General features: G+C 40.7%; 1 protein-coding gene across 3 annotated transcripts in view; it reads right to left on the bottom strand.

Annotated features, from left to right (window-relative positions):
- Window positions 1–23,888, bottom strand: part of SPOCK3 (SPARC (osteonectin), cwcv and kazal like domains proteoglycan 3) — a 115,610-nt gene that overhangs the window by 12,340 nt on the left and 79,382 nt on the right. For all 3 annotated transcript variants that reach the window (XM_081875402.1, XM_081875400.1, XM_081875401.1), the window contains one exon: window positions 6,912–7,028. In XM_081875402.1, the coding sequence (XP_081731528.1) occupies window positions 6,912–7,028 (117 nt within the window). The remainder of the gene's footprint in view (window positions 1–6,911; window positions 7,029–23,888) is intronic.

Raw genomic sequence — 23,888 nt, 5'->3', positions numbered from 1 at the left:
TCCCCGAGGACCACTGGGTGTGTGGGGCGGCATTGGTGGGGCCGAGAGAACTGGTAGAGGGAACCGAGAACGACGAATACGCCCAAGAGAAGCTCAGAGGACTCCGGGGAGGTGGAGAGAACACGGGGGGGTTGAGGAAAGGAACGGAACGTTGTATTACAAGGGGGCACTGTACATACCCGAAGGAGAATTGAGGGGCCGGGTACTCAAACAATTGCACGACAGCCCCACAGCGGGGCACTTCGGGCAACACAAAACCATGTGGTTAGTTACCAGGGAGTTTTGGTGGCCCAAGGTGAGGGAAGACGTAAGGGAATATGTAAGGGGGTGCGACCGATGCCAGCGAGCAAAAGGGGAGAGGCTGGCACCAGCGGGGCTACTGGAACCCTTACCCACACCAGAAAGGCCATGGGAGGCAGTATCCATAGATTTTATGACGGATCTGCCAAAATCCAAAGGGAAAACAGCTGTCATGGTGGTGGTAGACCTATTAACTAAGATGTGCCATTTTATAGCATGTTCGCATGCGGTCACAGCGGAAGAAACCGCCGAGTTGTTTGTAAAACATATTTTTAGGTTGCATGGCGCCCCCTTGAGGGTGGTCTCAGACCGAGGGAAACAATTTACTTCCAGGTTCTGGAGGAAGCTTATGAGCTTACTGCACGTAGAGGTCAATTTTTTGACTGCCCGACACCCAGAAACAAATGGGCAGGCGGAAAGGGCAAACGGTATTTTACAACAATACCTGAGGTGTTATGTTAATGACAGAGAAAATGATTGGGTAGATAAGTTGGCCCTGGCAGAATTTGCCTACAACAACGCGGAGAATGTGTCCACAGGGATGAGTCCCTTCCTGGCTAATTATGGGTGTCATCCCAGGGCATTTCCAGGAGAAGGAGGGGAAAGATGGAGTGTCCCGGCAGCGGAACACTTTGTTGAAGAGATGGAAGCGATCCACCGGCAACTCCAACTTAACTTAGAGAGGGCCAAGGAAGAATACAAGAAGCAAGCAGACAGAAGCAGACGGGAAGGGGAAACCATAAGGGTGGGGGACCGGGTGTGGCTATCCACCCAAGAACTGCCGTTCAAGGGAGGGTGTAAGAAATTGAGACCCAAACGGCTGGGACCCTTTGAGGTCATACAACAGGTCAACCCGGTGGCATTCAAACTCAGGTTGCCCAACCACATGAAACTGCATCCAGTATTTCACAGGTCCTTACTGTCGCCGTACCGAGAGGGGCGGGAGTGGGGGGGACGTGAGAGGGAGGTTACTCAAACACCAGTCATAGAAGAAAGGGAACACAACATGCATGTGGCAGAAATCATTGATTCCAGGTGGAAAGGGAATCAGGTGGAGTATTTGGTAGAATGGGAAGGGGAACCGGAGTCAGAAAACACATGGGTACCGGCAGAGGAGGTCAATGACGAGGTTTTAATAGAAACGTTTCATCAACGGTTCCCAAGGAAACCTCAGCCCGTGGCACGGTTCGGGAGGGAACACTTCGGCACCACCGATGAGGAAGAGGAGTTTGAAGGGTTCCCAGAATCAAGGCTGGAAGAGGGAATAGACTCCGACGAGGAGGAGGACTCAGGGAGAAGAGACGGGGGTCAGTGGAGAGAAGTGTTTGAATCCTCTGACGATGAGGAGTGTTCTTTCTGGGGTTTTCCATCCTCACCACCAGTAGAGGAGGGGGCGGGAGAGGGTGAAGGGGGCCCTGGAGGGGAGGTGGATGTCAGGGAACTGCCATCGGAAAGGCAGGTGGTGGAGGGGCTCTCGGAAGCTAGGAGAGACTCAGCAGCGGAGGAAGGTACCAGCAGGGGGAGAGAGGGAGATCAGAGAGAAAGTGAGTTGAAGGGATGGCTCAGGGAGTCTTCAAGCGAGAACAGTGGAGAAGTCTCAGGACCTCCTATAGGTACACCCACTCCTCGCCGGAAACTGTCGCGCAGAGAATCCAGAAGACGCGTTTCCGTTAAGGAGCTTTTATGCTGGAGTAGATTCCGTAAACGCCCACTGTCGGATTCTGCCAGCGATTAAGGGAGTCATGTTTAAGGGCTCCGCTAAGGACAGAGTTTGAGAACCATGCCCAAACTCTGAGGGACTAAGCTTTTACGCACAAGCAGCTCATCATCCCATCACAGGTAATGAGTAGCCCAATGTAACTCAGTAAGCTTCCTGGCTCGGGGGGTGGGGTGGGATTTGAACCCAAGTTTTCTGGGTTCTAGTATGATCTTCTAATCACTGCACCACATAGAAATGCAGGCAGCTGCCTTATATTGAGATCACGGAGATGAGCCTTCACCTGGGATAGGTGGACTTCAAACATATAGGATCTACTCCCCATTTCACAATACTTCCCTGAAGTCCACCAGCAAGATCTATGTGTAAAACAGTGAGAAGACTTGTATCTCAACCTAGAACTGATCTCGTAGTCCTTTTACACAGAAAAATCCATTTCTTGTTTTCCCTTCAGGTTTCTTTCTGCCAGAAGCCTAATTTGGAGTTGCTGCTGTTGCTAAACACCTGAGAATCAGAAATCCTTGGTGGTCTTCTGCAAATGTGAAAGTTTATTCATAGTCAGGGAGGAGGAGGCAACAGTTCAGACTTTGGGCCCCTATGGCAAAATTTGTCAATCTGGTACTTTAGTCACATCATCTCTTCCACTTGCCTAACTCCCCCCCCCTCTTTTTTGCACTAGGTTGCACTGGATAAGTCCCCCCCCCCTCACACTGGGCTACTGACCATTTGAGAAAGAAACTTCTCCCTTAGACAATTTGGAGAATATAAGCCTTTCACATTATGTCATTCAGACAAACTTAACAACCAGCACACAAAGAAGCAAGGAGGACTTGTGAATATGATTAGAAGTCTGCTTTACCCCTCTGGAAAAAACCTAGACCAACCAGATTTAAACCAGAAATGTTTTTGTCAACTATTAAACTGCTAATTTGGATTCTCCCTACCCACTCCAGCACAGAAGAATATTCTTTCGTTTGGCTTAGGTTGCACCACTTGGCTATTTACTAACTTGGCACACGTACAGGGTCATTAAAAGCTTTTCCTCCTTCCAGGAAACCTGCCATTGGGCTGAGTTCCAAAGGAAGTACTGAATTCCACACATTGCCATAAATGTCTTTTGCACTTCACAGCGCTCAGCATTTCCTCCACTAGGAATTCACCAGTGAAACCTTATAGGAAAAAGAATGTATATCAGCAAATATTTTTGTTTTCTCTCTGGGGATAAATGTTGAATCCTGAGTGTTTCAAAATACAGGTTTGACAAATAAAGCTGTGCCAACTTTCCTCCCTTCCTTTGGCACGTGAATAAGGAGGATACTAAAATAAGTCGGGTAATTCCATGAAAATCTCAACCTGTAGACTCCTTTTTTCATTTTCATATATAGTAAACGTTCTCTATATCATTTTAAAGATAATTTCCCAAAGTTTCATTATCTGGCAGCAGTTCTTCAAAATGGCATTTTACACATGAGTGAAACATCCAGAAGCATGACATGTAAAATGACTCAGAATTTCCCTATTTTTTTTCTTTTTCTAAAGTTCAGTAAAAGACCTCTGACTTGTGTTGGTACGCTTTATGGGACTGATGTAGCAAGTATGCCAGAGGCACCATGATTTTATTTATGGTGAAGGGCTAGATATAAACCTCCAGAATAAATAGATAAAGTACACATGTTCAGATTTATGGAAAGCTTTAACAATACATAGGAGCTTCATTTGTTGCCAGGCTCCTAAGGGAGAGAGAAGCAGGGGGAAGAGGATTAAGTACTGATTACTTCTATGCTGCAGTTGATGAATTGAGACAGAAATTAGGTGCAAGATAAACCTTGATGCCCTGATCCCATCTGGAGACATGACACATAGTTAGGCACATGAGCTACAAAGTCTCTGGTTCATCTCTCAACTCAGCTGGATAATACTAGGTACTTTAGACAAGCCACTTTTCTGATGTCCACTGGGATGCTAGCCTACACAACAGGGTTTCAGCAATATAATATGCACAAAGGAACAGGTTTGAGTTCCCTAAACCCTACAATATAAATGCTACTTATTTATTAAACCACACCCTACCCTTCCTCATAATGGAGCCCAGGGTGGCAGATAAGTGATAATGCCATAAAAAATCTGAAAAACAGCACAGCTGAAGGCTGGGAAAGATGTCAGCTTAAAAGGCTTTTTGAAAGAGGAAGGTCTTCATTAGGCGCTAAAAATACAACAGAAACTGTGTGTGACTAATATTCAAGGGTAGGTCTAAAAGGTAGGTCTAAACAGATGTCCTGATAAGATGGTATCTGCAGGAGTCCCTCACCTACAGAGCACAGTAATTAATTGAGGGTGTATGGGGTGAGGTGATCTTTCAGGTATCTGGTAATGTATACAAACAAGGGAGTAAAAGGAATCCAGTCACCTATGCAGCTTAAAAGGCCCCTGTAAGAAAAATCAAAATATGAAAAACAACAAGCTGCTTGTGGGACACCATATTTGGTCCCGGTGATATTTGCCTTGTGATCGCAATTGAACAAAAGGGATCTGCAAGGACTGGGTTGGAAGCTACTTCACACAAACATTTTGCCACATGGTGCAGTGCTACACTGAGTGATAACGCTACTACACTCAAAGTTGGGTGAAGGTGTGGCATGCTTTATGAAATTTGCATTTTCCTAATGTTCCTCTATATGCATTTGTTTCATATGGAATCCATTTTAAATGCTGGTGTTTGGCACATGATTCCAGAAATGAACTGCAAGAATATTCCTTGTAAAATTACAGGGAACACAACAGTACTTTTAAAATGCAACCATTCCTAGTTTATATTGCTTTCAATGCATCAAAAATATTTAGTATTTTAAGTATCTTTTACAGAGTGGGCCCTGGTTATTCCAGAACTATACCTCACCATTTACCCATAACAAACTGTGGTTGTAAAGAAGCCAAGCCGAGAGACACCAAAAAGAGTATTATTTTAAAAAAAAATCTTTCTGGTCCCTACAGAAGAATCTTAAGCCTGGATTGTGTGGGCACAAGACTCTGTTTTCTTGATTGCGACTGATGTTTAAGCTTGTCTTGTTTACATTTTGCATTGATTGGATTGTGAAATAATGGTGCACCAACTCTACTGTAAATCTTTAGAATGTAGAAGTAAGTAGCAGCCCAGCTTTCACATCCTGTACCACTCTATTTATTGTAGAGAAACGAATCCACATAAATACAGATTCATCTTTATTTCATTTTGACTATTTGCTATTATTGCTTCAGCATGAGTAATCACACAGAGCAATAACATTTTCAATTAAGTAACATAATAGGATTTCTTAGTAATGCAAATTTGCAGAAAGTAGAAGACCTAATCAAACAAAAGCATGCAAAAAATATCAGCACATCTAAAAAATGTTAATAGTGAAGGTATCAAGGTAGGCAGTCAGCAGCAGGCAAGCTCTATTAAACAAGACATGAGAGAAATTCACAGAGCTGGCCTGTTGTGTTAATGAAGGGTCCAAGTTCAGCGCTTACAAAATCTAATTTGCCTTGACTCCTCAGTGGGAAACCACTCTCAAAATGTATCACTGCATATAATAATTGCTGTTTTAAACAAATCCTACCAGTAATTACATAACCTGATATTCCACTTGTTTTTGATGCAACAGCAACAAAATCTTTTAAAGTTTCAAAGGATTTGCCCTGTTAATTGTTGTTGTTTAGTCGTTTAGTCATGTCCAACTCTTCGTGACTTCATAGACCAGAGGATGCAGGCACTCCTGTCTTCCACTGCCTCCTGCAGTTTGGTCAAACTCATGTTCGTAGCTTCGAGAACATTGTCCAGCCATCTCGTCCTCTGTCATCAATCTTTCCCAACATCAGGGTCTTTTCCAGGGAGTCTTCTCTTCTCCCTGGAAAGTATTGCAGCCTCAGCTTCAGGATCTGTCCTTCCAGTGAGCATTCAGGGCTGATTTCATTAAGAATGGATAGGTTTGATCTTCTTGCAGTCCATGGGACTCTCAAGAGTCTCCTCCAGCACCATAATTCAAAAGCATCAATTCTTCGGCAATCAGCCTTCTTTATGGTCTAGCTCTCACTTCCATACATCACTACTGGGAAAACCATAGCTTTAACTATACAGACCTTTGTTGGCAAGGTGATGTATCTGCTTTTTAAGATGCTGTCTAAGTTTGTCATTGCTTTTCTCCCAAGAAGCAGGCGTCTTTTAATTTCGTCACTGCTGTCACCATCTGCAGTGATCATGGAGCCCAAGAAAAGTAAAATCTCTCACTGCCTCCATTTCTTCCCCTTCTATTTGCCAGGAGGTGATGGGCCCCTGTTAACAGTTCATCATTATTCACTTGTTGGGTCCCCCCCACCCCTTTGGAGCTTAATCACTCATACACTATTCCATTCATACAATGGGCTTGTCAGTATCTTCGTTTGTGTAACTGTAGAAACATTCACTAATAGTTATGGGCTACCATGCTGCAGTGACTGTATATCTGCCACTCAGCTCAAGTGAAGCATTTATTTTTTATCCTCTCCTTTCAAGGCAACTAATCATCAGCCTGTATCGAACCATTTCTTAGAACTGCATACCTGGCTGAACAATAGACTTGTGAATGACAACCCACACAAAACTCACTAGCTTGTTCTGAGCTAAGTGATCATTTGAAGAAAGCCTGAAGAGATTGTTGCACATCAATACAAAGCCATGGCTCGATTTTCTGGAGGGCACCACAGTTGGAGAAAAAATTAACTTGTGGAAGGCATGCTTACGTTTCTGAAGCAAGTGGTTATAAGCTCAGTTTGAGACTCACTGGAAAAATAACACTAATGGATTTTTTAATTTAAAAAATCCCAGAAACTTAACATGCATTCTTTCAAAGAGATATCAAAAGATGCAAGTGCTTACTACTTCTTTCAGGTCTTTGTACAATTGTAGTCCTCTTCTGAATTCCGCTTTCATGAAGAGCCTTGAACCAATCTCGCAATCTGTTTGCAACCTCTCTGAACTCCAGGTCACTGCACACTGAAAAACAAAATGAAAAGCTTTGTAATTTTCCCGGGCTGCATATAAATTCAATCTTTCATGTTGTCATAAACAAATGAAAACTAACAGATAACAATTTCCTTATGAGTTATTTTCTCAATATTATTTAAAATCTTCAGTATTTTAAAGATGCAATTTACATAGTGCTTTTGAAAAATGTCTAATGCATTGTTCTTCATAAGTAAAACTATTCTCAGTTTCCCTACCGGTAGGAATACCTGCAACTCTCTCTCCCTATGTTGTGGTATATCCTGTGTTCTATTGTAGAATAAGAGTTCTTCTTCTTCTTCAGTAAGCACGTGGGGCATTTTTCTGGATGTGTATCTGTGCACTTTAGAAATAATGTGAAGAAATGGGACAAATTTCTACTCAAAATCTATTGGAAACTTCAGTCTACTGGAATAAACTGGCTTGTAATTAAAAATAATTTACTTCAAACTTTCTTGGAAGGGTTTCACACATCTCTGGCTCTGGTTAGTGCCTTGATAGGAATTCATGTGGGAACTCTGTGCATACTACCTTAAGGACCATGATAAAAGGAAGTCAAGTCTAATGAACAAATAAATACATTCATTATCTGAAGTCTAGTATCTGAACACATTTGATAGTTGACAATATTTGAGAGGTGATCAACAACAGTGTGTATATTACAATGGTTTTCAGCTTTTCCACATGACCCCTTTTCTACATGAGCTGGCAAGTTAATTGATGCCTGCAACCTCGTGCACTTTCTGCTAGCTGCACCCAAACCAGTCACTCTCATCTATGCCTTGTAGCAGATCCCAGCTACCAAGGACAGCGGTTTAGTTTGGCTTGAGTTGTTGGGATCATATACAGGCCTGCTGCATTTCCTTCAAGAAACTCTAACCCATCAAGAGCTCATTGAGTGTGCAGCCAATCCAGGCCATAACAAGAGAAATGGCACCCCATTTGCTTGTTTGGGGTGCCAGTTTGGCTAGAAGATCAGTTGAGCCTTGGGTCCAAAGTGAACTGTGAGAAACTGTGTTGAAATGTCCAGAGCAGTAGGCTACAGATTGGTGGCCGGGCAGCAGCCTATGCAACTGGTACAGCTCGAGGATAGAAGGTATGTATGTTTGGAGTCCTGGCACTCAAAGGGATCTACAGCATTGCACATAAGAGATTACAATCTGCTCCCCGTGGCGTAAGTACACCAATGCAGATTGCTAACCCCCATGATAGCAGTTCAATTAAGCTCTTGGGCTGTACTGCTGCCAGAACGCCAGATCAAGGCTGCAGTGTTACCAAGGATTTAATCTAACCAGCTAACTAAATTTTGGGCATAACTTGTACCATTTATCTAGCTCTCTAAAATGAATTTTTTCCCCCCATGAAGACGTGCTGCTACTATTATACACGACATATTGGCCAGCATTGATTTAAAATAGGTCAAGATGAGGTAATTCAGACTATTATTTCACCCAATAGGTTGGCAGATGAATCTTTAATGACAAAAGACAGACAGTAAAGGTTGTGGAAGGTTAGACAGTAATCAAAAAAATGCATATTAAATCAGATGAATCCACTCAGGAACCTGCCAAGAAGTGCTTTTCCCTTTGTCTAATACTACTACAGGCGCTCTTGCTCTTACAATCAATTCTAGCAGCCATTAAAAGAATTAGTATGGATAAATGAAGTCTCTAGCTCAAAGGTTATTTTGTTCTATCATCTTAAAGTGCTAGAAGCTGACTGGGTTTACAAAAATCAGCATATTTAACTATGGATAAATGAATGAATTTAAAGTCCCCTTCATACATGTTTCATAAATAACTTTCATAATATATAAATGCAAAGAGGAACCAAGTGCGGAATTTGTTTTCACATAAAGTAAATGCTACAATTTGTGGAGTTGGCATTTGAATATAATTTACTGATTGGAAGTAGAGTTTCTGGAAATGCTAATTAGCATATTTTCCTTCACCGCTTTAATTTTCAGTGCAGAAGCTAATTGTATCCTTTGATACAATTGAATCAAAAGAGCAGGAATGAAAAATGTATTAAGATTTTATGCTAAAATATGCATCTAAAACACACAAAAAGGGGTTGTCTGAGCCAGAATCTGGGCAAACCTGCTCCTAATTAAGTGGTAATTGTATTTGTGCTCTACACTGCACCATTTCTGAAAGACAATAGCAAATGGCAAAGGGATAACATTACAAAATTTTCTCCAGTAAATGACATTTAAGTTGGAAGACTAACAAATCGTTTTAAAGCTGAAAATGGGGTCTTGGTGACTGTGATCCACAGAAAAGGCAAGAACAAATTAACAAAGAACCTCTGAATGATTTCAGAACTTGAACCATTGAACACATAACCTATTTATGTATTGTCTACTGTGTAGAATGCAAACTGAAATGTATACATTATAACATACAAATGCAATAATCCTTCATTACTAATTAATTTTAATTTCACAATTTCAAACTCTTTTGCATTCATCTTTAATCAGTATAGTAGCCAATTGCTTTTAAATTATTCCTTTAGCATAACTTACTGTTTTCCAGATCTGAAGCCACCTCCAGGGATGCCCAAACTTTTTTCAAAGAGGGCCAGATTTGATGAAGTGAACGTGTGTGAGGGCCGACCACAGTTGTTGAGCTTGTTGGAGTTTTTTGTGTGCTTTTTTAGGATTTGACCCCAATAATTCAACTGCCAGTTGCTCCCCATGTTACTTTGTACCCATGATGAACCTCAGGCTAGTCCTGTGTGTTTACAGTTTGTCTTTCATCCCCTGTTTCTGTTCCTATACTAGTCAGTAACATCTCTCTAGTGTTAAACAGTACACTCTGCTCGATTCGTCTTTTCATTATGGCCAATGACCAGTATCTCTTCTCAACCTTCTTGTTACTCTCAGATTCCTAACTATCCACCCACTTTTGAAATAATTCTAAACAGGGCCATAAGAAGGAGGAGAAAAGGGGAATGAGGTGACTTTTAAGCAATGTCAGAAACTCAGCTACATAAGCTAGACGCCAAATGGCTCCTTAAACCAAAGTTACAGTCGCCAAAACAGAATGTCTAGTTGCCATTTTGGAGCAAGACAGTTCTAAAGTCTTATTTTTCAAATTATGGACTGGCTGTGATTGATTATCAGTTAAACATCTGGCTAGTTCAGATGACAACCTTGAGCTAGGTTAAGGTCTAAAACATGGATAGGCAAACTAAGGCCCAAAGGCCAGATCTGGCCCAATCGCCTTCTAAATTCAGCCTGTGGACGGTCTGGGAATCAGCGTGTTCTTACATGAGTGGAATGTGTCCTTTTATTTAAAATGCATCTCTGGGTTATTTGTGGGGCATAGGAATCCATTCATCCCCCCCCCAATATAGCCTGCCCCCCTCCCCCTGTGTTTAGTATACAGTTAGAGAATACCTGAAGAGAGTTAGGGGATTTCATTGATTTGGTTGCTCCCTAAAGTTTTTTTTTTGGGGGGGAGAACAGAGGAATCACTGACAGCAGAAACAGCAGGTGGCAGCTTTAGTAGGTCCCCCCCCCCCCGCAGTAAGTATTGGGATAGAACTATAGAACAGACCTCACTACATCCTGTCTCTGCCTCTGAAGGCCAGGTACATGCAATCCAACAGTTTCAGAGTGATAGGGAAAATGAAATGGGATAATTATGCCAGAAAACTATTGCAACCAATTGAAAATAAGTGGGATGGTCATTGGTCTGTCTGAAACTAACTGGGATAGCATTCAACTCCCCTTAAACATTGTTTCCAAGAATATTCTCTTTCACTTCTTTCAAGTGCCCCACTTTATCTGATTATTTTCAGATAAAGTTCTGTCCCTCTCTACTGTGGAGCAGAATGTTTTCATACAATGAACTTGATCAGCACATGGCAGCTATATTTTATTAAAACAATTTTTGGTGGGAGGTTAAGTCTAAAATAAGGTGATCAATTCCTTAATTTCATTTGTGGCCTGATCTTTTATTAAGAGATAAAACTTTTGTCAAAAGAAGTACATCTAATACTACATTTTTATAAACAGTATGCATTTTCTAGCCATCTGCTAGCCTTTAAAAAAGTCTGATTTTAGGAATGCACCTTAAAATTTACAAATAAATGCAGCTTGATTTCTTCGCTGCTTAACTAAGCAAATGGGTTTTATACTCCAGTTATTCCATGTTATGAGATAATTAATATAAATACTGCTGATATATCAGGGAACTACAGCTGCTTATTCCTACTGCTTGAAATTAATGTTGCATAGAGGCATTCCGTCCATGATTAATGTATCATAAAATTTAAAATGATTTCAATTAAATTATATATTCACGAGAGATCTAATCTTATTGTCTCCATACAATTGTCAAGGCAGCCCTCATTCAGTCATCAAGGCCAAAGAAGATTGTCAAGATTTACAACATGAGGAACTGATGAACTAGGGAAGAAATGAGCCACTCCTTCACCAAGTATAGTTCCCTGCTTTACTTGCTTCTTTCATACACTGGCTTGAGTTTGTGTGAAATCTATTTCTAGAACTTCAACCCACATTTGACAGTAAGTTAGGTCTGCTTTGTATGATTCCACTCTGTCACATAGTGCTGTAATGTGTGCCAAGTGGGTGAGCAATTATGCAAAAGTGCTTGCAGTTCATAAAAAGTGGCTGAATAATATAGAGAGATCCTGAGGGAAAGAATCAGCCTGGGCTGCAATGCAAAGTTTGTGGACCCCAAATATTGTGTACACACTGCCAACACTTTAAAAGGCATTCAGACATCAATCCCTTTCTTCATTTATCCCTTCCTCATCTTGCCATCTTAAGCACATCACTTCACCCAGCAAACCAAACTGATACTAAAGTGATATCCTCATCAAGGAGGCTAGAATCAGACTCTGCAGGATAAAGCTAGTCTGCAAAATAAAGCTACACATTTTGGTAATTCCTCTCATAGTAACAGAGAGTTTCTTCAGCAAATGATGCATTTTATAAGCTAATTTCATTTTCCCCAATGCTCCACTACTTGCTGTTTTTAACATATCTCTCTGTGACAAAACACATACAGTGGTACCTCAGGTTAAGTACTTAATTCGTTCCGGAGGTCCATTCTTAACCTGAAACTGTTCTTAACCTGAAGCACCACTTTAGCTAATGGAGCCTCCTGCTGCTGCCGCGCTGCAGGAGCACGGTTTTTGTTCTCATCCTGAAGCAAAGTTCTTAACCTGAAGCACTATTTCTGGGTTAGCAGAGTCTGTAAGCTAAAGCATATGTAACCTGAAGCGTATGTAACCTGAAGTACCACTGTACTTAAGACAAAAATGGCAACCCCAGGTAACCGACCCCATTTGTGCACACACACCTCTTCATGAAGCCAAATTCCTTAGCCTCAGGTATTGCCTTTTGCATGGGTTTTATGCAAATGCCATATCTGCTGCTGAGGATCAATGACTTGCAGCTTTGTCCACACCATATGGCCTGATTCTACACACATTTACTCAGGTCTCACTGGTATCAAGGGGATTTATGCTTAAGTGTAAATAAGAAGGAAGCTTTTAGTTAGACTCAGAATTTAAGACTATGTCCTCACACTGGAGTACTACTGCTTCAAGACCTACTCATTCATAAGCATCAGTTTCTCTGGAATGTCTGGATATCAGAATTCAGCAGGTCCGTGTTTTCCTAAGCTGCACTGCATTATGGGATTTATAGTACTTATAGCAAACACATCACAAAGCATTATGGGATTTGTCAGGCTTTCAAATCTGGCTCACAAGGGAAGAAAGGGAGCCAAGCCACAACAACTCTCCGAAGTACAGTCATACTTCTTGTTACATTTGCTTCAGGTTGCGTCCTGCGGCGACCCGAAAGTACCAGAAAGGGTTACTAAAGGGTTTCGCCACTCGTGCATGTGCAGACACACAAAATGACATCATGCATATGCACAGAAGTAGCGAATTGCGACCCATGTGTGCGCAGACACAGGTTGCGTTCTTTTCAGGTTGCGAACAGGGCTCCGGAACGGATCCCGTTCGCAACCAGAGGTACCACTGTAGTAAAAGTCAACCACCTCATGCTATTGTAATGGGGTGTGTGTGTGTGTGTGTGTGTGTGTGTGTGTGTGTTGAACTGGACTAAATGTGCTCTTAGGAAATATATGCTATATTTGTGTAACTTTTCTGCAGAACAGGGAGACTGCTGAATTGTCGCCCTGGCCAGGTCTGTTAAGTATCTACAGTGGTACCTCGGGTTACATGCACTACAGGTTACATACGCTTTAGGTTAGAGAATCTGCTTACCCAGAAATAGTACTTCAGGTTAAGAACTTTGCTTCAGGATGAAAACAGAAATCATGCTCTGGCGGTGCAGCAGCAGCAGGAGACCCCATTAGCTAAAGTGGTGCTTCAGGTTAAGAACAGTTTCAGGTTAAGTACGGACCTCTGTAATGAATTAAGTACTTAACCCGAGGTACCACTGTACTTTGTTATGTAAGCTGGGGCCAATGTCCTGCCACAGAAACTAAACAAATTGTGATTCTTCTGGAAGGGGGCATGCCTTTCTTTCCCCAATTCCTTAGATAAAGATGTTGCCATCAATATGTCTGTGTATGGAAAAGAGAACAAAAGACTGGCAGTCCTGAAACTGAGTCAGCAAGAAATAAGAGACCTGGCTTATTTTCTGTGCTAAATCCAGTGCTAAAGCATTGTGGGTCCCCTAGAAGCCTAAATGTGAAGCAGAAGCTCTTGGGAGTGTTGTGAACGTCCATCTCATGCTTAGATTGTATACAGAGAATTTATGTGATGTAAGGTTTTATATCTTCCACAGAAAGAAAGCTAAGGTAGATGTAGGATCCCTAAAACTTATCAATACTCAGGGATTGGTAATGGATGGTAACACTATGCTCCATTTTCTAATGGCATTAATACCAGCAACCATTGCATAGACCGTGCCATTAATGTTTCCTCAAGAATTGTTAATTATAGTTTCATCCAAAACTGTATTCGGAATGCAGCTATTAGTAATCATAAGATTGACAGTAAAACCATTATACTGCTTACATATTTGAAAACAAATTATTGGCTTCCCTGTTAAAACGTTTTTATATCAAGCCGTTTTAGTATCACATTGACGAATAATTTTTCCATGGAAAACACACACACATGGACAATGAGCTGCTAGGCAGTAATCTATTCAGCCATAAATTTGCTTGTTATTCATAAAGTATGAAAGATATTTGAACTAACTGGATGTGTTGATTATCAGCTCCATTGCCTTTAGCTGAAAGGAACTGTCAAATGTCATCAACCGTGAGCCTCTTTTCCCATTGCATCTTAGACTAGCAACATCTATTTCCTCTAATAACTGCATCACTACTCTGTACTACTTACAAGATTCATGAAACTGAGACTGATTAAACTGTCAATGATGACATCAGCACTTTGTCAGGAAAAGTCTGAAAATAATCTGTCAGGAGCTGATGCCTGAAGAAATACATGTTTCAACTTTTTTCTGTAATATCCAAGTGTATTTTGATAATGCTGCTAAAGATATCCTCGATTTTTTTCATAATGTAGTGTTTTGCATTCTAATATGATAAAAATCATTTCTTGTTGCCTGTTATGCTAGCTTGTAAGTAATGCAGCAGCTATCATGCAAATAACTCCATACATTTTTTATGTACTGTGGCACAATGCCAATTGAATACAACTTTCATCTCCTTTATGAAAATAGTATGTAGAAAATCTCTAAAAAGCAAACCCACTACTATAGCGATGTTGCATCAACACCACTGCACAATTTTGTCATGTCTTGGCCCCTTGACAAGTTAAAGGGATTTAGTGTCAGAAATGGAAAAACAGTACTTTAAATTTGACTCCAATGATAAGAATGCATAGACAACAGAGGCAAGCACAGAGGCAAGCAAACATGTAGGTAGTGAATAAGGAACTAGAAGAGTCTCATACACCTTGTCTATGAGTTTGACTGTACTACTAACTGCCATGGACATCTTAGTAATCATACACTGCTTGTACAGTTATACAGGAAGCACAATGAAACACAAAACCCATGCACCATCCTATGGTTACTTAAAAAAAAAAGAAAAAGATGACTTATTAAGATTGAAAGTCTTCCTCCCTCCCCCCGGCCAACACTCCTGGTTTGTTAGTACTGACAATATGGGGAGGAAAACTAAGCTAGCAAGGTAAGCTGCAGTTGAAACAAAGAAACAAAAAAGAATACCACTTAAAAGGTACATCCAAATAAATTGGTACTTTGCTGGGATTATTTTGAGATGGGGACCATTATTGGGATATAAAAGTCCACCAAACGTTTGCACAGTCTTCAGCTTCCGCTTCTTCCCTCAACACATATAGGTGATGAGTTTTTCCATAAGCACAATATGTACTGCTGTGAAGACAATTCTCCTTTATTTAATAGCAGTTTCTCATTATGAACAAGGGGAACTTATGTTTTAAGGCTCCCTCCAAACCAGGTAGTGAAAAGTCACGTGTGCAAGGGAAGAATGGAGCATGAGGGCACGTCACTTGTTCCTGGTTTGAGAAGCCATGCCTTATTGGACAAAGGTCAATATCCAACTGTGTCATCGGAACAGACTTCTGTGAATCAGGACTTCCCTTGCCTGATAAAAGTCTGCTCCATGTGAATGGGTGCTCTTCCAGGGGAGATTCAGGGGAGATTCCATCTCACCAGTGCATTCCACTGCAAAACAGTGGCTATCACCCAGAGAACATATTTAAAGTGAAACATAACCTGATATAACCAGGAAGCTGTTTAACATCTGAATTCTCACTCAGTATTTTTAAGTATTTGTCTCTCTGGCCAGTTTATAGAACATTTAGTGTTATAAACACTGTCTTATGTTTGACAAAATGTTCAGTGAACCCTGACATGACTCTGGTAGTGAACAGGTAGGTTCATCACCAGCTGGCTGTGTATTCATGTGTAATCTTTAGCTCTGAGGCCAATTCTCATCCACCAGATAGCCTCTCATGACAAACTTCCAATCCTCAAAAAATGTATTTCTGAGTTTACTTGGAAAATATATATCAGCCAGCAAAGAATATTGTATTCTCCGTAGCCCATTTGCCTTTGATCCTAGTGATTATCCTGATACACATTATTCTTTTTAACTTGTGGCAGCCATAGTACAGTGGACTCATGCTGTAAGAGATGATAGGGTGATGGCAAGAGGCATTTACACCATGCATTGCCTTTAGGTTAGCCAGGGAATAGCACAAATGTCACAGCAATGATAGTCTTCCAGAATACTATGTGGTGAGTAAGATCATCCAGTATATTTAAGTGCCAGTCTAACCAGTCTAAGTACTGGTTGCTTATTACATTCTCCCCATCCCCGGATGCTTAGCACCCTAAACTGTATCATTGAATTAATTCTATCAATGTACAGGATTACTTGTATTAAAATAAAAGTTGTGTTGTTGTCTCCTCTCCTTCAGAGCAAAGGCTACTTGGGTAGTGAGATAGCTTGTAAATGAGAAGGAGCCAAACAAACGTATGGATTCAGACAACTATATCTGCTGTCCTGTAGAAAACTTTTCAAAGGCAGAAATGTTGTTGAAAAATCTGTCCTCTGCACTGCTCTTTTGAATCTTTCTCATGTTGTATGTTTCCAGTGTTTTAACTGCTTCAAAAGAAAAGAATACAGAAAAATTATTCTGTTTCCTTTTTTGTTTCCAAGCTTTGTAAATTCAGCCTGGGCTTTGTTAAGAGGTGCATGCAGTTTCCCCATTTTTATTTGAAGAAAGGCTGCTTTTAGGAATAAAGTGACTGAGCAAAACAGAATGAATTGTGACCTCTGGGATATCCTTTAAATACATTCCTCCTGAATTCTATAAGGATAACTACTAGGAATGATCAACACCTCCAACGGATAAGATAGGTGAAAATAATGAAATTTCCTGACAAACATAACAGGCACATAAACCTGCTTAAAAGCTTTCATCTGCCCCTAAATCCAGATAAGGGCTAATCCTGCTACAAAGGCAAAAGTATAAAAAGTCTCTAGCGTAATCTCAGAGAAGAACAAACTATTTTGGAAAAAGTTGTTATTTGGTTTTATGGCTGTAGCCTTGGCTTAGTATCCAAGTTAAACCTGACATTACTAGCAAAACAATTTTAAAAAATAAGGATTAACTGAACTATTAGGTTCTAGCTCTGAAGAGTCTTATAGGACAGAACTCCTGCTCAGTATTCCAGCCAGCCAGCCAGCCAGCCATGCCCTTAATCCAGGATACTCCAATCCATTTTCCTCCCTCCTCCAGTTTGGGATTTCAGATATTCAGCCAGGCAGCCATACCTGTAACCAGGATATGCAATTCCTTTCTCCCTCCCTCCCTCTACAGCAGTCAGTCAGTATTTCATGCCCTCTGAGCATGCTCAGCCCATATCCAGCTTGCCTGCCTCCATTCAAGAACAATTTTGTATACTTCTGCAAATCTTAGGGTTTCCTCAAGAGTGTGTATGACTGCTGTCATTTTGGCTACATAATGATCTATGTTTGGAGAAAGAGCTTGCTACAAGTATATAGGATCTGAGACATTGACAGTGAAATATAGCAGTGGTTTGCCATAAAATTTAACACCGAAATCCAAAACCACAGAACCATATCTATTTAATCTCCACAGACCTACACTGACATCTATTTAAAGCAGCCGACCCCATCACTGCTGATTCTGACAAGGTGAGCAGGGGGTAGGTGGCTCCTGGGTTCAGGAAACAGTGTTTCTGCTGCTTTGGGTAGGATTTTATGGATATGTCTTTTGGGGGTTCCTCTTGATACTGCACTGGCACATGGGGTCCAGGAGGTGTCAGTGGCTTCAAGTGCCCTTTACCAGCTTCAAATGGGTTGCCAGCTGTGGTGATACCTTGGTACTGATGGCTTAGGTATGGTGATCCCTGTACTGGTAGCTTTTTAGTTTGACTACATCTTCCAGCTGAGTTACAACTGGTCTGGACTTCAAAAAATGACCTGTAACCTCAAATTAGTACAGAACTTAGCTGCTAGAATTTTGATGGGCACATCCAAAGTTGTTCATATCACACATATTTCAAAAGATCTACACGGGTTGTCTATTCACTTCCAAACCTAATTTGAACTTTAAACTGGATTTAAAAATCCAAAAAGTCTTGGGATCTGAATATTTTATGGAGCATATTACACCAGGTTGTTCATGTCTTCAGTTCTTCTGCAGACACCCTGCAGACATGTGCTATTTTTTGTAAATATACATGTTTCTACAGGGAAGAAAGCCTTTTCTGCAGTGGCCTTGACTTTGAAATACTGATGAAGTATACAGACATTGCAAGCTTTTAGGGATCAGTGAAGTTTTTCATATTTGCCCAGGAATGTTATCATTTTAGATTATTTTGCTTTCTTTCAGTTTGCTCTTTAGTTGCTTGGGTTTTAATTTGTCTTTGTTTGGTATCTTGTTATGTTTATTTGTTGGCTTTATGTTGTATTTATATGTTGCAAATTAGTTTTTATTCCAACTTTTCTACACTGTCTGGCATATTTTGAAGAAGTGTGGTTTAACAAATATTTTAACTCAAGTTACCATTTACAGAGCTTTCAAACCACTTCAAGATCTTTCATCAGTATGCATCAGTCAATATATGGAAACAACAATAATAAACACAATAAACCAATTACACCATTTGCAGTTAAAGCAAACAGTTTTAATATTCTATAATTTATTTAAGATTCCAGTTATATGAAATACTGCACCTCAAAAAAAATTACAGAGCTAGCTAAGTATATCATGGGACCAGAAAGGTTGGAACAATTTCTCTGTGAGCAAAGGCTACATTGTTTGGGGCATTTGAGTTTAGAGAGAAAAAAAGACATGCAAGAAGGTACCGTGACAGAGGTTTATATAATTAAGTGTGGTTATTTATAGAAAAAATGAATAGACTTTTGTTGTTGTTCCTTTCTCATAATCTTAGAACTCAGGGTGATCTACGTAAGCAAAATGCTCAAAAACTCAGGACATACATACAAAAGAAAATACTTCTTCACATAGGACATAGTAAAACAATGGGATCACGACCACAGCATGTGGTGGTGGACACAAACAAGATAGTTTTAAAAGAGAAGAAGAAGAAGAGTTTGGATTTGATATCCCGCTTTATCACTACCCTAGGGAGTCTCAAAGCAGCTAACATTCTTCTTTCCCTTCCTCCCCCACAACAAACACTCTGTGAGGTGAGTGGGGCTGAGAGACTTCAAAGAAGTGTGACTAGCCCAAGGTCACCCAGCAGCTGCATGTGGAGGAGCAGAGACGCGAACCCGGTTCACCAGATTATGAGTCTATTGCTCTTAACCACTATACCACACTGGCTCTCATAAGAGGATCATAAAAATTCATGGATCATACAGAATAAGAAAAAACAAAACATGACGCCATTACACTTTCAATGTATAGCAATCTTGGGCATGAATGGGAAACAACATTTGTATACAGATGTACTGTAATAATAAAACTATTGCATAATCAATTTAATTTTATATATCATATTACATTTCTTCTATTTAAAACAATAATGATTTAAATTTTAAAAATAGATATTGCTAAAATGATTGTCCCAGTATCTTAATAAAATTATATGTTTGATGTAAGAATCACAAAGCCAATAAAAGTGCTAATTAAAACAATAGCACTCTCCATTACAGAATTATCATGCAGAAAATGAGATACAAGGTAGTTAAGCTACTAAGAAATAAGAAATTGTTAATTACTACTATAGTCCAGAATCTGATTATCAAGATCATAAAACATAGAAGTGGGATGCTGTGAAAAGCTATAATTTAAAAATAGAGTAATGGAATGAATACATTAGAAGCCACCAGTCCTGAACAAAACCTCATGTGCAGTTTGCATCGGTACAAAGTCACAGTGCCAAACACCTTTTGTCCCCGATATTAAAAATTAAGTACAATATAAAAATAAAAACCTGCAGACTACTTGAAAACAGGAAAATGTAATGAATTGTATTACGGAATACAAATTACTTTATGTACCAAAAATTGACACAAACACAATATCTATTGTTAATATTATATGTATTTTATATTCTGCTAGTATTAATAATAATTACTAATAACAATAAAACATAATTAAATGTAAAACATTTATTCTCACCAATGCAAGAAGACTCCCAGACAATACAATGGGACACAACTGAACTTGATCAACATAATTTGAGATTGAACAAAAGTTTGTAGTCAAGGGGTGGGGGGAACCTGCAGCGCTCTGCTTAATTTCATGTGGTGACATGGAGCAAAAAGTGCAGGGGTGGGGGGAGAGAGTGGGATTAATGCTGTGGGAATGCAACCCCAGGAAGGGAAGAAGGGTTCCTCACCCTTGTTGGATGCTAAAGAAAAGGTATGCTTCACAGCTGCATTGTGTAGTAGATAGATGATAAATCATAATTTCAAATCTGCTACACATTGCAACATTCCTGAACTAATAGTTTACAATGAGCCTTGTAAGGGCCCAATTTGAATTAAATGTCAGAATTCATTTGTCTATATAGTATTAACGCCACATAAATGATGCCGATAGGTGCACTGGGATTGCAAAGGTCTGGCTCTCTCTGTGGAAGTTTCACACTGACCTAGTTTTTTGTTGTTGTTGTTGTTGTTGTTGTTGTTGTTGTTGTTGTTGTTGTTTACTGGTTTGATCGAACCAGAAATTCACCTTTTAAACTTGGACTGACACATCAGTCTATAATCTTTTTTAAAAATAGAACTTTATTGAACAATCAGCATCGACCTACACAACCATACAAAATAATACAATATATACAAACTATATACCGTATTTTTCGTCCCATAGGACGCACCTAGTTTTTTGGGGGAAAATAAAGGAATTTTTTCCCCTTTATTTCCCCCCAATAAACCAGGTCGGGTAAACCGAACCAGGTCGAGGAACAGCGGGATGGCGGCGCTGCGCCTCCCTGCTGTCCCCCGAGCTTGTGGGGCTGGCTGATGACTGTTTGGCACGCGGGACGCTCTGCTTCAGGTTGCCCTGTGCACTGGGTGGGCGGCAGGCTGCTATCCACAGCGTGGGGAGCCCTGCGGAGAACTCTTGCAGGGCTCCCCACGCTGCAGATATCTGCCCGGCGCGAGGGGCGCTCTGCTTCAGGGTGCTCTTCGCGCCGGGCGGCAGGCTGCTATCCGCAGCGTGGGGAGCCCTGTGGGGAACTCCTGCAGGGCTCCCCACACTGCGGATGTCTGCCCAGCGTGAAGGGCGCTCTGCTTCAGGGTGCCCCTCGCACTGGGCAGCAGGCTGCTATCCGCAGCCTAGATAGTCCTGCGGGAGCTCCCACAGGGCTGCCTAGGCTGCGGATGTGTTGCTTCAGCGAAAGCCTGCAATCGCCCCATAGGATGCACCCAGATTTCCCCTGCATTTTTGGAGGGGAAAAAGTGCATCCTATAGGGTGAAAAATATGGTACACATACATATACCTTACAGAAAAAGAAGAAAAAAGAAGAAAAAAAGCACAGAGTAAAAGAGAAAAGATGGAATAAATAAAATAGACTTCCGATTACTCTCATTGTACTATTTCTTATTTTGTTATTTTACCCACTGTGCCCTATTATTATTATTGCTTTCCCAATTCTTTTCAAGATGTTCTATCACCAGTATTTTACAAAAATCATTCAAGATCTGCCAGGAGATTTTTGTTATCACAATGATTTTTCAAATACTTTTAAAATATTGCCCATTCTTTATTTACCTTCTGCATCAAATATCCTCTGACCTTCCCTGTCATTTTTGCCAGTTGTATGTATTCTATCATTTTTACCTGCCAATTGGTCCATAATCTGAAACTGATTCCTACACTGAACTTCTGCTGAAAGCTAAGCAACACATTTAGATTTTAAACTGACTTTTCCTCTAGCTAGTTCTGTACTATGTGGAACTGTATTTTAGACTTTTAGGTGTATGTGTTTTTTAACTCCTCCTGTCAACATGGGGTGCAATCTAGGTTTCTGGTTGGATGGTTTATTAGTTTCTTAAGATTGCACTGCTAGGGTAGAGCTGGAAACATGTTTCTACATATTTATCATCCCTAGGATTCAGCTTCTGAGCTGCACCTTTTCAAGGGTTTAGCCCCAAAATATGGGAAGCCCCTGTCCCACAGTACATGACAACAGGCTTAGAAGTCCCTATCCATGTAATTATATTCTAAATTTGTAAGAGCCAACATCAAATGTTTTAAGTTCATATAACCATATACCGTATTTTTCGCTCTATAAGATGCACTTTTCCCCTCCTAAAAAGTAAGGGGAGATGTGTGTGCATCTTATGGAGCGAATGCAGGTTGCGCAGCTATCGCTGAAGCCAGGAGAGCAAAAGGGACCAGTGCGCAGTGAAGCCTTTTCAGGGCAAAGGGAGGAACGCTCCCCCTGCTCTGAAGAGGGTTGGCACGACTATCCCAGAAGCCAGAACAGAAGAGGTATCACTGCTTTGCTGCGCAGCCATCCCTCTTGCTGTTCTGACTTCGCTTCGCTAGAGAGGCGCTGCGCAGCTTTCCCTCTATGCGCAGCGCCCCTTCAGTGAAGCGGGAGGAGAAATAGAAGGGGCCCCGTTTCTCCTCCCGCTTCACTGAAGGGGTGCTGCACAGAGAGGGAGAGCTGCACAGGGCTCCTTCAGCGAAGCGGGAGGAGAAATGGAGCCCCTTCCATTTCTCCTCCCACTTCGCTGGAGAGGCGCTGTGCAGAGAGGGAGAGAATTTTTTCTCTCTTGTTCTCCTCCTCTAAAACCAGGTGTGTCTTATGGTCGGGTGTGTCTTATAGAGCGAAGAATACGGTAGCTGCCCTGACAAGACTGTTTATTTGTGAGAAAATAAACAGGGAGGAATGCAGCTCATTTCAGGATAAAGTTTTTTTAAACTCTCTTTCTTTTGAGCAAATTATCAGCTATTTATCTCTAACCATTTCTTTACAAATGACAAGAAGACTGCAGTTAATTGTAAAGGTTAATGTGGCATAAGGCTGTGGAACAGGTTGGACACATTTTCAGAAGTAATTCTACTATAATTAGAGCTGTCACATTTATTGAGCAAAGCTGAACAGCCAGCAGAGACAAGGTTTGCATCATCCTTCACGTTTCTTTTTCTCTCAGATATTCTGAAAAAGAAAGAAACTAGAAAAAGCAGCAGTTTAGAAAAAGGATATAACATCTTAGCAAAGCAAACGCATTGCTAAACATACATCTTACAGTTCCGATCCCTTTGCAAAACTGTTTAAAAACTACTGTGAAGTGAGCAACAAATACTGTAATCAATGAACAGAAATTCTGCCTTTGCTTGAACATTGGTTTTCTGTTTTAGGTATATAGTAGCAGAATGCTTCATTTAAAAGGTTTTTGTTTTAAAAAGGAACTGTCAATCTATATTGCATCTATATGCACACATAAATATAATTGCTCCCTCGCTCCTTATAATGCAACATTACAATTTCTGTACTTAGGAAATTAGGAAAATATTAGGATATTAGGGGAAAAAACAGTGACTACCAGCTATACAGCAAAACGTCTTTTCAACCAATAAGGAGCATGCATTCTCCACCCCCACCCCACTTCAATAAACCAAAGCCTAGAAGATGGAGAGAATTTCAGTACACTAAACATGCACAAGCTGAAGGTGATGGTGCCTGCCAGGTTCTAAAAACTCTTAATGAAACATTGGCCCTATCCCAGATTTGATCCAGGGTTGGATCCGGGTCAGGCAATGCCTGGGTAAGCTGGATCAGAGGGGTGTGTTTGTGTGTCACAGTCTTAACTATTACACAATAGCCCAGGTATGTTTCTTTTACATTGTATATATAAAAG

This window comes from Podarcis erhardii (assembly GCF_964252035.2).
Source record: "Podarcis erhardii genome assembly, chromosome: 9".
Classification (NCBI taxonomy): domain Eukaryota; kingdom Metazoa; phylum Chordata; class Lepidosauria; order Squamata; family Lacertidae; genus Podarcis; species Podarcis erhardii.
This window is presented reverse-complemented; position numbering and strand designations above follow the sequence as displayed.